Source organism: Panonychus citri, unplaced genomic scaffold (genome assembly GCF_014898815.1).
Source record: "Panonychus citri isolate SS breed McGregor unplaced genomic scaffold, ASM1489881v1 Contig00140, whole genome shotgun sequence".
NCBI lineage: Eukaryota > Metazoa > Arthropoda > Arachnida > Trombidiformes > Tetranychidae > Panonychus > Panonychus citri.
Genome location: NW_026515545.1, coordinates 204156 through 219617, shown reverse-complemented (window position 1 = coordinate 219617; position 15462 = coordinate 204156). Strand labels below are relative to the sequence as shown.

The window sequence follows — 15462 nt, the reverse complement described above, 5'->3', positions numbered from 1 at the left end:
AATTACGCTAATCAGTAATCAATAAATTAAATAGATTTCCACTCGTTCAATTGTAACAAATAAATGAAAACCTTAGTTACCAATTTTTATTTGTTTACTTTTCTTCTTGGTGGTGGCTCCATCTGGTGGCCTTTTTTATATTCACTGAAACTCAGATTCTTTTTTTATTTTTGTTGTGATTGTGATTAAATTTTTTGTTACTCTTTGTTTTAGTTAATTAAATTAATTATATTCATGTGATTGTTATTCTTTTTTTAGTAATAACTTTTGTTATTAGTGTGACTTGGAAATGAGTTCTACTCTGGTCTCGGATGCTATGAGACATGCATCTTTTAACATCGTCTTTCAGGTGATTTATTTTATTCACTTTTCTTTGCTAACATAAACATTTCATATTAATTGTCTCTTGTGCTCTAATTTTTTTTATCTATTTACAGATTTCTACACGTATTTTAACGTTCATTTTGAATATTTATATTCTCCGATATATTTCGGCTTACACTTTGGGTGTAATCAATGTTAGGCTACTTTTACTTTACACAACAACACAATTTATCAGCCGGGAACCGATGAGAAGGGTTTGCATAAGTGAAGCTAAATCACATCGTTGGCCCGCTCTAGTTAATTTAATTTGGTTAAAGTTAGTCTGTTATTCACTTAATTTGCTAAATTTTTCTAAAATCTTCTCAAGATTTTTTACTCTTCCATGATGAACCCTTTTTTTCCATTATTATCTCTAATTACAACTCATCATCTTTTGCTCTCGTTCTTATTGTCTTTTTTCCTCTTCTATTTTTAGTATCATCACAACGTTTATTTTTGGCTATGGTCTTTCTTATATTTGGTTAAATTGGGTTGAGCAACCAGATGATGATCAAGCTTTTGGATACCGTTTTGCTGTTCTTTTCATGCCCATCATTGTTGCCATCGAAATGATCTCAGAGCCAATGTTTATTTATTGTCAACTTCAGAATCACGTCAAGATTAGGATCAACATCGAAGCCATTTCGCTGATCATAAGATGCTTTGTTATGGCTCTTTTCGTCCAAAGTTATCCCTCTAGTGCTGTGATAATTTTTCTATTTTCCCTTTTAATTTCGTCTATTGCGTTGACATTCATGTATCACACTTACTTTGCCTTCAAGCTCAATCTTGATCTGCCTTATAGTCATTACTTTCCCGATCGAAATGCTCAGGTAATTGATTTCTATTAATTTAATATTCTGAGTTATTTTTAATTTTCTATTTTCTCCTTTTACAGCCTCTCATTGATTCAAATCTTCTTAAACTAAATTTTAGCTTCTTTTCACAAACAATCATCAAACAATTTCTCACTGAAGGAGAAAAGTTCATCATGACGTTTCTTAATCCAATGACCTTTGAAGAACAAGGAATTTTCGATATTGTCAACAATTTAGGATCTCTTGCTGCCCGTTTCATTTTCCAGCCAATCGAGGAAAGTGCTTATATACTTTTCGGTAAACTGATTGTACGAGGAAAACACGCAAAACAAGATCGTAAAAAGTACAAAATTGCTATGGACACACTGAGAGATTTGTTTAAATTGATGTCCCTTTGTGGCTTAATTATCTTTGTTTTTGGATTCAACTACTCACAATTGGCGTTGAAAATTTACAATGACAAACACCTTGGTCGAGGTTTGGCCATAACATTGATGCGTTGTCACTGTTTCTACATTTATTTAATAGCAATCAACGGTGTTAGTGAAACTTTTACCTTCGCTGTGATGTCTAAGGATCAAATTGATAGATTTAATGTTTGGCTAATTGGATTTTCAGTCGTTTATTTAATCATTGCATCTACTACATCAATTATCGGTGCAACTGGTTTAATCCTTGCAAATTGTATCAATATGATTTGTCGTATAATTTTCAGGTGAATTGAAAGAAAAAATATTTTCTAATTACGATCCTCATAATTTCTAAATCTAATTCTCTCTCTCTCTCTCTCTCTCTCTCTAAATCATTTCAGCTTCAAATTCATCATCGAATGCGTACTAAGTCAAAAACAAGAGAACCCGCTGGTGGGAATTTTTCCACACCGCAAAGTTCTTGCCGCAAGCGGTATTATTTTTGGATTAACTCGATTATCAGAGGTAATTTAGCTCAAATTATTCTTTTAGAAAAAATCAATCAATCAAATTAATTTCTATTCTTAATTTCCGCTATTCTAGACAACTTTATGCTGTTCCAATTGGACTGACTCGATAATCCATGTAATCTTTGGTGGATTACTTTTCTTTTTAATCTCAATCATAATCTATTGTAATGAACCGAATGCCATTGCAATGATGGATCAAATCCCTTTATTTAAGATACTTTTTAAATTCATCAAGCCCAAAAAACTCAAAAAACAATAAATCACTAATTAAGTATTTTTCAAAAAAAAAGTTATCAATCCATCAACTTAACAATTGCTCAGAAATCCCTTGATCATATTTGATTATTATGCTTGAGCAATTTGAGACTAAACCTGAGATCAGTCCATTGATTGGATGTGATTAAATTACTTTGAAACTATTGGTTATCAAAATAATCTATTCAAATTAATAGAGGATTAATTGTCGTCTTAACATGGCTTCCAAATTAAAGCCAACAATTTATAATCAGATAAAATGAGAATCGAGTAAAAAAAACAACGAAGAAATTTGATGATTTGGTTGATGATTAGTCGAAGAAAAGTTAAATTGTCAATAATCTATTGGAAATTAATACAAAATTGAGAAAGAATACGAAACAGAGAAAGAGAAGAGGATGGAAGATCATCAACTGGTCTCCATTCGGAACTCAGGTAACTTTTTTCTCTGCCGATGCAACCGTAACAATCGCCTTTTCGATTTTCTCTCTACATCACACCTTCTTTCTATTCCCTAGCATGACTCAATCTAATTACATTTGAATCTAATTCTGATTCAATTTCACTGTTGAGTCTTTAATCAATCAATTTACATAATAGGTTGGACCACGCAGAGTTAGGTGAATTTATAATTAAATAATTGCCAGAAAACTGATCTGATTTCAATTTTTTTTCAGTATTCAAATTTAAAAGGGTTCTAATTTTATATGTGAGCCTAAGTTTTTTCGAAAAATTCTCTGAGTTTTCGAAAATTCGAACTTAAACTCAAAATTCGACAAAAAGCACTTTTCACGAATTCGAAAGAGCCTAGAACATTTATTTTTCACTCAAATTTCCTTTTAAAGCTATAATTTAAATTGTCTCAATCTTCTTAATCACTTTCAGTAGTTAAAAATATACAAAATAATACAATAAAAATTTTAGATTGTAATAAGTGCTTAACTTCCAGAATAATCGAAACAATCAAACTTGTCAGTTACAAATCAACTCAATTCATTCAATTGAACCATAACTTGTTTTAATTAACTAATCAACTAATTAAGATTCTATTGATAATTGGTGCACGTAATTGTCGTTAATCACAAGTGAAAACGGTAAAGGTGAAAGTTAATTGATTAAGTAACTGAATTACCTATTTGAAGGCAAACTAACGGAAGTTTGTTAATTACAACTAATTGTTAGCTGATTGTTATCAATTTAACTTAACAATCACAACAGAAAACTGAAAACAATTAAATCAATTTGTTCAATTAATTGACTTTATTTATATACAGAATAATAATTCATTTAGTCATTAGTAAATTTCTCTGTGATTAATTAATTGATTCACATTTTGGACTAGAAATAAATTTGAAAGGGGAAAAAATTTAACTGTCAACGAGATGGAGAAACAATTAATTTAATCAAATCAAGTTCACCATTTAGACCAGTTGATTAAATTTGATTGACTTGATAACTCTTGATAGGTAATTAAACTGATTTAATTTGATTTGATTTGATTTGATTTGAATGAAATGTCTTAAAATTTGAGGCCATTATTTGATTAACAGATTTGTTCAAAAGTCAATGATTATAATCATATCAATCAACTGATCATTTTAAATATTAGAAATGATTACAATCAATATAGTTGATGAAGAATGTTAATTGTGTTTTGATTTTTGTAATTAAAAATCACGATCATTTGGTCCATGTTGATTTGTTTGATTTCCATTTATTTTTGTCGATAGAGAAAATTAATCCAATAATTAAATACGATTTGTGTTTATGGTTTAACTTTTTCTGTTTATATTATTGTCGGAGTTTTAAATTGACCACTTAAGATGTATGATGATGATAAAAGTGATCAAATTAAATTGTTCAAGGCACCAAGAACCAGGTTAATCAACACGAAGAACAAGATGATTTAGATTTGGATTCGTCGTCCTCTTCCAATTTTAAGGTCGACCCGCAATTTCCCGTCAGCGCCCGTGTTGACAGGAATAAACTACTTTCGACCACTCGTTGCATCCGAACCATAACAAGATCTAATAAGGTGTCGATCGCTTTGGCCACATTCAAACCAGTCGCGGCACTGGTTTCGAAATAAGGAAGCCTATTGATACAAATAACAGCCAACAATTAAACAATTAAGACTAAATTAACACTCGAAGCTTAAGGCAACAATTGCTGAGTTAATTTTTTGTTTGAAAATAATGGACAATCAGTCAAATTGTTGATTAACATAGTAGCTTTCACCATGAAAGTGTTTAAATTGCTACTCCAATTGAAATATTGTTTTGATGATGATCAAGTGTATTAATCAAATGGGTTAACACTGTAATTAATTAACTTTGATGAGCTATTGTTTGATTTGAGTCTCACTGAACTAACTTATCCTTATAATGTTTTCCATCTGTCATAAAATAATAACAGTTAATGTGAATACAAATGATCACTATTTATTCAATGAAAAAGTTTCTATTGAAAGTGATTAGTTTTAATTGTTGAGACTTAATTGCTCACCCATATTTTTGTGCCTCTTGTTTAGCTCGTTCCTCGGAAACAACTCGTTTCTCAAATAGATCAACCTTATTACCACAAAGTATTACATCGGGATCGTTACAATAAGCATGAGTCTTTAATTGATCTAACCAACCACGAATATTGATAAATGATTGTTCACTTGTTATATCGAAGATCAAAATGAAGCCCATTGCATCACGAAAAAAAGCCGTTGTTAAACTACGAAATCTGTTGATTGATAGTAAATTTTTCACAATTAGAATCAAAATTTTATCAAGTTAATTGTTTTCCTTTCATTACAAACCTTTCTTGACCTGCAGTGTCCCATAGTTGAAGGTGAATCCGTTGACTTCTCCTTGAAACTCCGTCTAAATTTTGTGGCTTATAAACCTGATTAAGAAAATTGAAACAATTGATTAACTAATGTTACATTGGTTAAGAAAACAATCGTAACTATGATTAAAACAAGCAATTAACTTACAACTCTTTTCTCCCTGAAATCAATTCCAACGGTTGATATAAATTTACCATCAAATGAACCATCAGTATATTGGTAAAGGAAACTTGTCTTACCCACTCCCGAATCACCAAGAGACAAAAATTTAATCAAATAATCATAATCAGGAGCCGAAGGGCTATGATTGGGAAGTTGATTTTTTCCGGTCATCATTAACCAATCGATTCTTTTAATATCAGGCCTTGATTTTGATCACTCAAATTGATAATATTGACAAATAAGATGGAGTAAAAAAAGTAACAACAATCAATCGAGTAAGTATTGTCAAGTGTTGGCAGTTGAAGTGATTTTTTTGGCAATTTTTTGATTCGTTTTCACTATTCTCTTTTTATCTCTTCGTTTATTAGTTGATTGTTTTGTATTTTATTGATTGTCACTGTTTATTGGTCCCTTTATACTCCAATTAGGTTGATACAATGTCAAAATTAACCTTGTCAATAGTAGATACCTGTTGCAGGGGAAGATAAAAAGATAGACAAGAAGATAAACAAGTTAAAAGGAAGATGAAATTAATGAGAGAAACAGGAGATGAAGTTAATAGTAATTAAAGTTAATCATTGAGAAAACAATGAAACAGGTAAACATTTAATTCTCAATCAAGAATAAATGATTAAGGAGATGAAAGAAATTTTTGATTACTATTTAACAAGAGAAATCGTTTTACTTCAACATAGGGAATTGTAACCCAATTGTTGATTGTCATTTCCAATCAATCAGCAAGGGGTTTGAATCAAACTAATTGAGTATTTCAATTAAGATTAAGTATTATAAAAAAAAGCAATACAATAATGACCAGTGGTTTTCAGTTAATATCAAGGTAACAATAACATACCTGAATTATTTTACATTGGGAAGTACAAAATTGACCAGCAGATGAAAAGCAATCATTGTCTATGGTGAAAAGAAGCAGCAATTAATTGATCTTTAATTATTCCAATGGTAATTTAGGTTGTTAATTGTCACCAGAACAAAATCATGGTTAATCCTTAATTTTCACTATTTGATGAAAAAGAAAAAGAGAAAACGATTTATAAATTATAACGGTTCATCTAATTGAGAATCGAGGTGGACACAGTCAAAGAACCAAAGACTAACATAGGAAAATATTACTAAGAGAGTCTATGGAATCAAGAACAGGAAGAAAAGGTTCACACTGAAAGAGAAACTCAATTGAAAGAATAAGAAAAAAAGAATTTATTTTGGATGAGAAACTCTGATAATAATTAAAACATATGTTTCCTCGGAATTGGTGACAACAACTTTATGGAAGGAGGAAGAGAGATGATCATCATCATGGTGAGAGAGAGAGAGAGAAAGGGATGAAAATTAGAGAGACAAAGAGAAAGAGAGAAAGAAAGAGAGAGAGAGAGAGAAACTAATGTCGAGATGATAATTTGATATTCTAGGTAAGGCCATCTACAGAATGGGAGAAACTTCATTTTATTGATTAATTTCGTCTCTTTTTCTTGTCTCTGTCTAATTAACTGATTGGATGGATGAAATTGTGGTAACAATTAAGCTGATTAATGATCGATATTATCAAGAATCAAAATGCTTTTATTTTGATTGAAATTTAATTTCCATCATTTTGTTTTCAACTTTTTCAGATACACTTTAAAGTAGTATATTTGAAATATTTGATTGGTTTCTAATTATCAGTTGATTTAATAAATAATTTCTAAATTAATAATTATTATTAATCAACAACACGTTATAAAGGTGAAATCAATTTGGAGTTAAATGATTTCGCAATTGAGTTTTGTTTTTAGAAGAAAAAGAAAACTTAATTGATTGAAATTATCATTGGATTAAAGTTTGATTTGAATCTATGAGACATTAAATTAATCTATCGGAGCTTAATTTAATTAGATTCATGGTATGTTAATTAAGTTGCTTTTAATTGCTACAATTTTTGAAATTGTTTCAAAAGTAATAAAAGATTTAATTATGATTGTTATTGTTATTTGATATGAATATTATAGTAATTATGACGATAATTATTGGAAATTATTGGTCGTAAAGGAACACTAGTTGAACCTGGAATAACGAATGGTTGAGGTGGTGGTGGTGGTGGTGGAATTCCAACAGGTAGAACTGACTGCGCCATCGAAGTCGGTACAGGTTGTTGTGTCATAGCTGGTGGAACGAGACCTTTGAGAGATAAATTTGGACATTAAAATCAGAGACAAAGGTGAAAAGTAGAGTAAATAGACTAAAGCTTACCAGAAGGAGGCGGTATACCCGACGGCGGTGGTATACCTGGAGGAGGCATTCCAAATGGAGCCGGCATACCTGATGGAGGAGGCATACCTGGAGGAGGCATGCCTGGTGGTGGCATGCCTGATGGAGGTGGTAAACCTGATGGAGGAGGTATACCGGGTGGAGGAATACCCGATGGAGGTGGCAAACCCGGGGGTGGCATACTGGAAGGAGGCGGTATACCTGAAGGAGGTGGTATGCTAAATGGAGGGGCTGTAGGTGGAACTGCTGGGACCGGCGTTGAAACTGATACCATTGAAGGCACAGGTATTAACGATGGTTGAGTGAGCATTGCTACTTGGATCATTCGTTCCTCGTTTTCTTTGGCTTTTCGATTTCTAATTTCTGTGAAATTTTTAAATAAAAATAATTTATGTTTCAATTTTTCAAAAGTTAATCAAAATTTAACATCAAATTCTGACACTTACCTTTCAATTTTTCTGGTACAGTATCTTCATCGATCATACCACCATCTTCGAGCAAGTCAATATCGACATTATCATCAAGTTTGTCATAGGGAATGTAACTTGCGCCAAGCTCAACATCCCAACAATCTTTATACTCTTTGCCTTTCATGCCTTTGCCGGGAGCCCAAGCCATCTAATTAAAAGAAAAGTTGATGAAATTCGGTCATCGGAAAATCAATAAACAAATACACACTAACCTTGATAGTGCTACCATGAAGTTTAAAATTTTTTAATTGATTCAATGCTCTGTAAGCATCTTGTCTACGATTCATACAAACATATCCACAACCTCTGGGAGGGATGAGCTGAAGGGAAAAAAAGAATTGACATTAATTTTCATAATTTTCTCGAAAAAAAAAGTATTTCAAATGAGATAAGAATTACTTACATCGATACTGTTGATAGTTCCGAACTCTCCAAAAGTATTGGAAATATCGGCTTCTGATACTAACTTTGGAACATGACCTAACCATAAAGTTGTGCTACAAATTGTAAGAAAACCTTTTCTAATTTGTGGTAACCCTCGTCGCCGTCTTTCCCTTTCCTTTTCTCGTTCTTTTTCTCTTTCTTTACTATCAGGTGACAAACTAATTCGATCGCCTCTTCGGCCACCTCGTGGTGAACGAGATTCATAGTTTCTCCTACTATCATTAGATGATCTCCAAGGAGAACGAGACCGGCTTCGTTTAACTCTTTCATCTTTGTCCCGGTAACTAGACCTTTGAAATCTTGAATTTCGACGAGGTGACCGTGAACGAGATCTTGCATTCATATCATTATCTCTTTCTGGACCATTATAATCGTAATGACGTTTGTTATCATTTGAATAGTTTCGATCCATTCGGGATTGATAGGGAGCGGGCTCTTCATTATAAACTAAAGGTCCACTAGAAATGACAGGATCTAACCGGGTATTTAAACGATTTATAACATTTTGAGGGTAAGTGAAGGTATCAGTTGGAACTTTCTCCGATTGCATAGTATCTCTATTAGGTGCATTGTTATCGGTATGACTTGAATCGATCTCATGATGTGAACTAAAAGCTGGTTTAGAATCGATGATTGATGAAATGAAGGAAGAGTCCGATATATCTCGATCGTTTCCACTATTTATCTGAGAATTATTATCCTGGTGTTGTTGAATGTTTTGTTGCATTTGTTGTAAACGCTTAAGAAGCTCTGGATTGGATAATAAGTTTTGAGCCATACTCAGGGCAAGGGGATTAGCATTGGCATCTTCATTGTTTAAGGCAACACTTGTTGGTGGCTCAGCTTCAGTTGGAGTTTCACTTTATCGTCATCTTCATCTTCACTATAATCAAAATCTAACAGTTTCTTATCAAATCGTACGGCGTTTTGTTGTGAACCTCCAGAATCAACAACACCAGCAGATGACCCGCCGATACTGGAACCATTATTGGAATTGTTGACAAGTCCTAATGTAGTTGCCAATTTGTGTAAACTCAACACCAAATTTGTATCAGAGTCAGCTTTATTACTACCACTTGGTAGATCGTTGTTAACACTTTCTGAAGGCGAACCTTCATACTTAATTTGTCCTAAATTTGCGTTTGGATTAGCCATATCTAGTAGAGGTTGGATAATCTCACTAGAAAATACATTATTCCGTTGCCAAAGGTTCAATACCCGCACAATCTTTGGCTATTGTAGAGAGAATAGAAAGAATAATCATTAAAACCTAATAAGCACTTTGCCTAATTTGGTAAATTATACAAATAACTGAAATCGATGGGTATTGATGAGAGATAAAGATATTTCTCACAGAAATTTCAATGATATCGAATCTCGATCTGCATAAATTTGACCAATTTAACAGAATCGAAGATGAATCTTGAAAATTAAGATTAAAGGTAATGTATATGTGTAATACCTTGTCTTCTTGTGGACAAGTTAAAAAAAGGTTTTGAAATGTTTGGTTAAAATTTCTAGTAAATCTTGGGCCGAAAACATCTTTCTCAGCTCCAAATTGGTGCCTTGATTGGCGGACAATTGAGTCGATCACATATAAACCGGGTATTTTGTATTCCGGTCGACACTGGATTGAGATATTCCAATTTCCAACAGGATGAAACAATTTTTTTTTCGCAAAATCGAAAGATAACAAGTGATAAAAGTAGAAAAAATTTCCACACGAAGACATGAAAAAGAGAAAATTTCAGTTAGTTGATAAATAATACAAACGAATGACCATGAATTAAATTCTTCATACCTTTGCTATGAATCTTTCGACGCTTTGAACAATGTGTTTATACATTTTAATCCCTTTAATGGCAACTTTTGTAATTTGGCTCATCTTTGCCTTAGAGATGGGAGGTTTAACCTCATAGAGCGATGAGAGCTAGAATGGTAGAGAGGAAAAAGGTAAATGAAAATAAGAAGAAGAAAAAAGAAAAACAATAAACATGAGTAACATAGAATTGATTGTGATTGAACAATAAACACAAAAAATTAGTCGAATCGAGGCTTGACAAGCAAAGAATAATCTTTTAACCAGATGACAATCATGATAAAGAGATAAATAGATGGATAGATGAGAGTGAAAGAGAAACAGAGAAAGAGCGAGAGAGAGAGAAGTATGTAGGAAAAGAACAGAGTATCACGCAGCTAACTTTCTTGTGACAGTTGAAAGATCAACATTCCCAAGAACAAGGTAGAAAAAATGTTCCAAAGAAGAACAAATAATCTGAATAAAATAAAGCAAATGAATGCTGGAAATCCACCAGTGAGTAATAAAGATGAAAATGAAACAAAGTCACCCAAGTAAAAGGCAAGAAAACACACCAGCCAAAAATAAGACTACACATTATGTTTACCTCTGCATTAAAAGCTTGAACCAATTCCATGTTAACATAAAAATCAATGGTCAGGTTAAATTAATTGAAATGATCAGAGAATGATTATAATTACAGTTGACTGACAATTAAATAAGAAGAAAAAAAAAGATGATTATTTAATTAATAAGAACATTTTTGTCAACAAAATCAATTCAAAAATTTGTACATGGAAAAAAACACACAAGACAGAAGGAGAAAGAGAGAGAAAATGAGTAATGGAAAGAGAGAGAGAGAAAAGGGATGGAGACTAAGGGAGAATAGAAGAAACTGGAAGAGGGAGCGTAGAATAAGAAAATCGATGGATCGGGAGCAGCAAAATGGCGGAATTGAATGGGGACTATTAATCCATTACCATGGAGAAACAATTTGATTTAATTGCTTTTCTTTTTCGATTAATTAACAATAATTTAATTTTCTCAACAATTTAGAAGAGTTTTTTAGTACAATTAATCGAATTTGTTAGTGAAACATTTCTCTTTCATTTCAATGTGTTTCTAAAGTGTTTCCAGCCAACGCCATAGAGAAACACTAAGCCGGTTTATTCCTTGTGGTCTCTTTATTTACTATTTTCTTAGTTTTTGTTTTCTTCAACCGGTTAATTATTTTGGTCTTTGGTTGATTATTTAAATTCATCTTATCCTCTTTTCTATGAGGCTTTTTTGAGTTTTTCCATTGGAATTAGTTGTTTGTTGAATGGTTTCTCATCTTTAACCAATTCAAGATGCTCTTGAATTATGTGCATCCAAATCCAACTCTTGATTATGGTGAACCATTATCTTGGTTTAATTGTTATGGTACTTCTAAAGGTTCAGATGTCCTTCGTTTTGGGCTCAATTGTTCCGATTTTTTTACCTGAAGGAATCAAATAAACTGCTCATTACAATGGACCTAAATGATTTTTGAAGATTAATCTCAAATTGAGATTCGCAATTTACTTCAAACTTCAACTCGTTTCCAAATTGAACTAATTTTAATAGTTTGCCAAGTTAATGCTACAATTTAAATGTACTATTAATATTATTCAAAACAATTGGTTAGTTTAATTTAGCAAATTTTAATGTTCTTGCTTTTTTAGCGACAAATTTCTGTTTTACTATTTATTGTTTTTTTTATCAACAGTTCGTCAAAAAATCAATGAATTGGCCTTAAATCAAGTTTAGGAAATATCAATGGAAAGGAATACCATCTACATTAATGGTGAATAAATAAATTTTCGGGACTCAGTAAGGACAAATACATCATTCGTATAGCAATTGTTGGTGAATTAATTGTCTTTGGAAAAGGCGACTATACCTCAGCTCTTAAATCTTCCGCATCACAATATCGTTACCTGGCATCACCTGATGTCTGGGGAGCTTCAGCTCGTTTCACAACCTGGAATCCAGCCAAGGGAATGTACGAAGCCGAAATCGTATCACCAGTCGATGTAGGAACCGTTAAGTCATCGATTCGATCATCCCAACAATCTTTAACCGATCTTAATGATTCACTTAATGGATTGAAGCTTTTTGATGGTTATGAGACAACGAAGAGCATAGAAATTATTGCTAATTTTTCATCGATAGTGATTGTACAGATAGTCTATCAATATAACGAGCAGTTGAATGAACGGAGTCTCCAATCAATAAAGGCACAAGAAAGTAATATATATCTCTTTAGATAATAGCTATGATGCCTTCTATCCAATAGCCATTCGACCGGACATCGATCGGAGAAACTTTGGTTCCTTGGACTAATTCGTCGATCAACGTTAATTGGATAAAAGATATGTGAGACTAGTTATTGAATAAAGATATGTTGCTATTTAATTAAAAATGTTAATCCTGGGAACATTTAGATTACAGAGATCATGTTAATGATACTTTTGTAAAAGACAATGAAGAGGCTTAGAAATCGGAATAAATAAAATGTACATTAAGCAACTAATAGAAGAAGGAGATTGACAATGATTAGAGTTTCGAAGGGGAAGACAGATTATTACGAAAGGAACTTAATTTTTGGCCCAATTGTCGTGTTTGTTTTGTTGTTTCCATGAATCTTTGTTATTCCATGAATCGTGATTCTGTCCGTGGTATGGACCATGTTGGTATTGGTTTTGATATTGGTTTCGGTGTTGGTTGTAATTGTTGTATTGGTTTGGGTATTGGTTTCCATTGTTCCATGAGCCAACATGATGACGACCATCATGATTGTAACCATCATGGTGATTGTAATGGTTTCCTTGTTTCCTGAGATAATATTAGTGTAACTGTGACCAGAAGGATCAGCACCATTGTAAATGGCATCAGCAGAGTCGATTGAGTCAACAGATGGTTCGTTTGAGTCAATTTAACTCGGAATCCACTTTTATCGGCAATATAGTTAACAGTTCGGTGACGACCATCGGCAAGTTTAAGTCCATATGAACCGTGGACATTACCCCAACCATCACCAGATTCTTGTCGGTAGTTGGATGATCCCCAAGGATCATTGATATCATAACAAAATTGTATTTTCCACTCACATCTTGGTTTCGATAAATTTTACTCTGACCTCCGTCACCGTGATTTGTAGCACTAATTGTTGTAGAAAGCAACAAGAGCAAAGAAAAGAATACAACCAATTGATTCATTTTTAATAGAAAAGTTTTAAATGTTTTCGTTTAGTTGTTGTTGTTGTTGTTTCGTTGTTGGTTTGGACAGTTGAATGATAATTTCTCGAAATCTTTCGTTTTATATAGTAGACGAAAAGTGAAAATATTAATTTTAGAATATCTAAAATACTAATCGAGTGAGAATAAGGAATGAGTAGGACATAAAATAAACGGTAGTTAAGATAAGATCGAGTAGAAAAATCGGAAAAAGTTCATCTTGATAATTTTCTAATGATTCGAAAACTTGTACCAAGCAACCAAGGTTCAATTCTACTGAATTTGTGCATAAACATTTGCGCCAAATAAAAATAACTTTTTTCTAGTTAATTTGTTGATATTAACAATTTGAATAAAATAAAATTTCTTAATCAATTAGTTTTGTTACAATTCTAATTTCAATTTGGCTCAAATGTTCATCTCCACTCTTGTGGATCCACTCCAGCTAAATTTATCAGAGTATAGTTGACAGAGTTAATTCAGATGAATTCTGGTCCTTTGACCCTTATTTAGCCCTTAACTTTTATTCACTTGACCAAATAAAAAAAAATTCTTATTTCTGGCTTAAATTAATATTAATAGATGTTTAGAGCCTTTACCAACAAGATAATCGCACTAGCGGGATAAGTATAAATATCAAAAATTAATAATTGTGATTCCTCAGCATAAATTGAACTTTCACGGAAACGATAAATTTTGATGTTGATTTTTGGCCATAAGGGAAAAGAATTTGCTACCAAATCAACTCACTCTTACATTGAAAATTATCAAGATGAACTTTTTCCGATTTTTCTACTCGATTTTATCTTAACTACCGTTTATTTTGTGTCCTACTCGTTCCTTATTCTCACTCGATTAGTATTTTAGATATTCTCAAATTGATATTTTCACTTTTCGTCTACTATATAAAACGAAAGGATTTTCGAGAAATTATCATTCAACTGTCCAAACCAACAACGAAAACAACATCAACTAAACGAAAACATTTAAAACTTTTCTATTTCAACAATGAATCAATTGGTTGCTATTATTTTCTTTGCTCTTGTTGCTCTTTCTACAACAATTAGTGCTACAAATCACGGTGACGGAGGTCAAAGTAAAATTTATCGAAACCAAGATGTGAGTGGAAAATACAATTTTGGTTATGATATCAATGATCCTTGGGGATCATCCAACTACCGACAAGAATCTGGTGATGGTTGGGGTAATGTCCACGGTTCATATGGACTTAAACTTGCCGATGGTCGTCACCGAACTGTTAACTATATTGCCGATAAAAGTGGATTCCGAGTTAAATTGGACTCAAACGAACCATCTGTTGACTCAATCGACTCTGCTGATGCCATTTACAATGGTGCTGATCCTTCTGGTCACAGTTACACTAATATTATCTCAGGAAACAAGGGAAACCATTACAATCACCATGATGGTTACAATCATGATGGTCGTCATCATGTTGGCTCATGGAACAATGGAAACCAATACCCAAACCAATACAACAATTACAACCAACACCGAAACCAATATCAAAACCAATACCAACATGGTCCATACCACGGACAGAATCACGATTCATGGAAACAACAAAACAAACACGACAATTGGGCCAAAAATTAAGTTCCTTTCGTAATAATCTGTCTTCCCCTTCGAAACTCTAATTATTGTCAATCTCCTTCTTCTATCAGGAGCTTAATGTACATTTTATTTATTCCGATTTCTAAACCTCTTCAGTGTCTTACACAAAAGCATCATTAACATGATCTCTGTAACTCAATTGTCCAACAATTCCAATAAAAACACATCCCAAGCACGAGCTTCATTGACCTTTTTTTGCTTCTATCATTTATTCAACAT

General features: G+C 32.6%; 4 protein-coding genes and 1 pseudogene across 4 annotated transcripts; 2 read left to right on the top strand and 3 right to left on the bottom strand.

Moving 5' to 3' along the window:
* The first annotated feature begins 162 nt into the window (after positions 1-162).
* Positions 163-2412, top strand: LOC128394757 (protein RFT1 homolog). The gene is made up of 6 exons (XM_053355117.1): positions 163-349; positions 438-640; positions 800-1196; positions 1262-1896; positions 1993-2116; positions 2195-2412. Exons 1-6 carry the CDS (start codon positions 290-292, stop codon positions 2378-2380), a joined length of 1605 nt encoding a protein of 534 aa, XP_053211092.1. The 5' UTR covers positions 163-289; the 3' UTR covers positions 2381-2412.
* Positions 2413-3613: 1201 nt separating this feature from the next.
* LOC128394823 (ras-related protein Rab-27A-like) lies at positions 3614-6672 on the bottom strand. Its single transcript, XM_053355192.1, has 6 exons — positions 6494-6672; positions 6231-6394; positions 5363-5846; positions 5186-5271; positions 4882-5109; positions 3614-4471 (listed from the first exon to the last, which is right to left on the bottom strand). The coding sequence occupies exons 3-6, from the start codon at positions 5549-5551 to the stop codon at positions 4261-4263; spliced, it is 714 nt and encodes a 237-aa protein (XP_053211167.1). The 5' UTR covers positions 5552-5846; positions 6231-6394; positions 6494-6672; the 3' UTR covers positions 3614-4260.
* Positions 6673-7275: 603 nt separating this feature from the next.
* Positions 7276-11182, bottom strand: LOC128394799 (SR-related and CTD-associated factor 4-like). The gene is given in 9 exon segments (XM_053355169.1): positions 7276-7549; positions 7622-8002; positions 8086-8257; positions 8322-8429; positions 8513-9414; positions 9417-9786; positions 10016-10180; positions 10355-10483; positions 10959-11182. Coding segments are annotated over 9 exon segments (2448 nt in total). The 5' UTR covers positions 10989-11182; the 3' UTR covers positions 7276-7358.
* Positions 11183-12766: 1584 nt separating this feature from the next.
* LOC128394859 (uncharacterized) lies at positions 12767-13590 on the bottom strand (annotated as a pseudogene).
* Positions 13591-14601: 1011 nt separating this feature from the next.
* LOC128394828 (cuticle protein 14-like) lies at positions 14602-15431 on the top strand. Its single transcript, XM_053355198.1, has one exon. The coding sequence runs from the start codon at positions 14617-14619 to the stop codon at positions 15223-15225; it is 609 nt and encodes a 202-aa protein (XP_053211173.1). The 5' UTR covers positions 14602-14616; the 3' UTR covers positions 15226-15431.
* Positions 15432-15462: the final 31 nt, after the last annotated feature.

Coding starts and splice junctions, on each gene's coding strand:
- LOC128394757 (XM_053355117.1), top strand. CDS start 290: ATGAGTTCTACTCTGGTCTCGGATGCTATGAGACATGCATCTTTTAAC. Junction 350..437: donor CTTTTAACATCGTCTTTCAG/GTGATTTATTTT, acceptor ATCTATTTACAG/ATTTCTACACGTATTTTAAC. Junction 1,897..1,992: donor ATTTGTCGTATAATTTTCAG/GTGAATTGAAAG, acceptor AAATCATTTCAG/CTTCAAATTCATCATCGAAT.
- LOC128394823 (XM_053355192.1), bottom strand. CDS start 5,551: ATGATGACCGGAAAAAATCAACTTCCCAATCATAGCCCTTCGGCTCCT. Junction 5,272..5,362: donor ATTTCAGGGAGAAAAGAGTT/GTAAGTTAATTG, acceptor TTTCTTAATCAG/GTTTATAAGCCACAAAATTT. Junction 4,472..4,881: donor CAAGAGGCACAAAAATATGG/GTGAGCAATTAA, acceptor TTGTATCAATAG/GCTTCCTTATTTCGAAACCA.
- LOC128394828 (XM_053355198.1), top strand. CDS start 14,617: ATGAATCAATTGGTTGCTATTATTTTCTTTGCTCTTGTTGCTCTTTCT.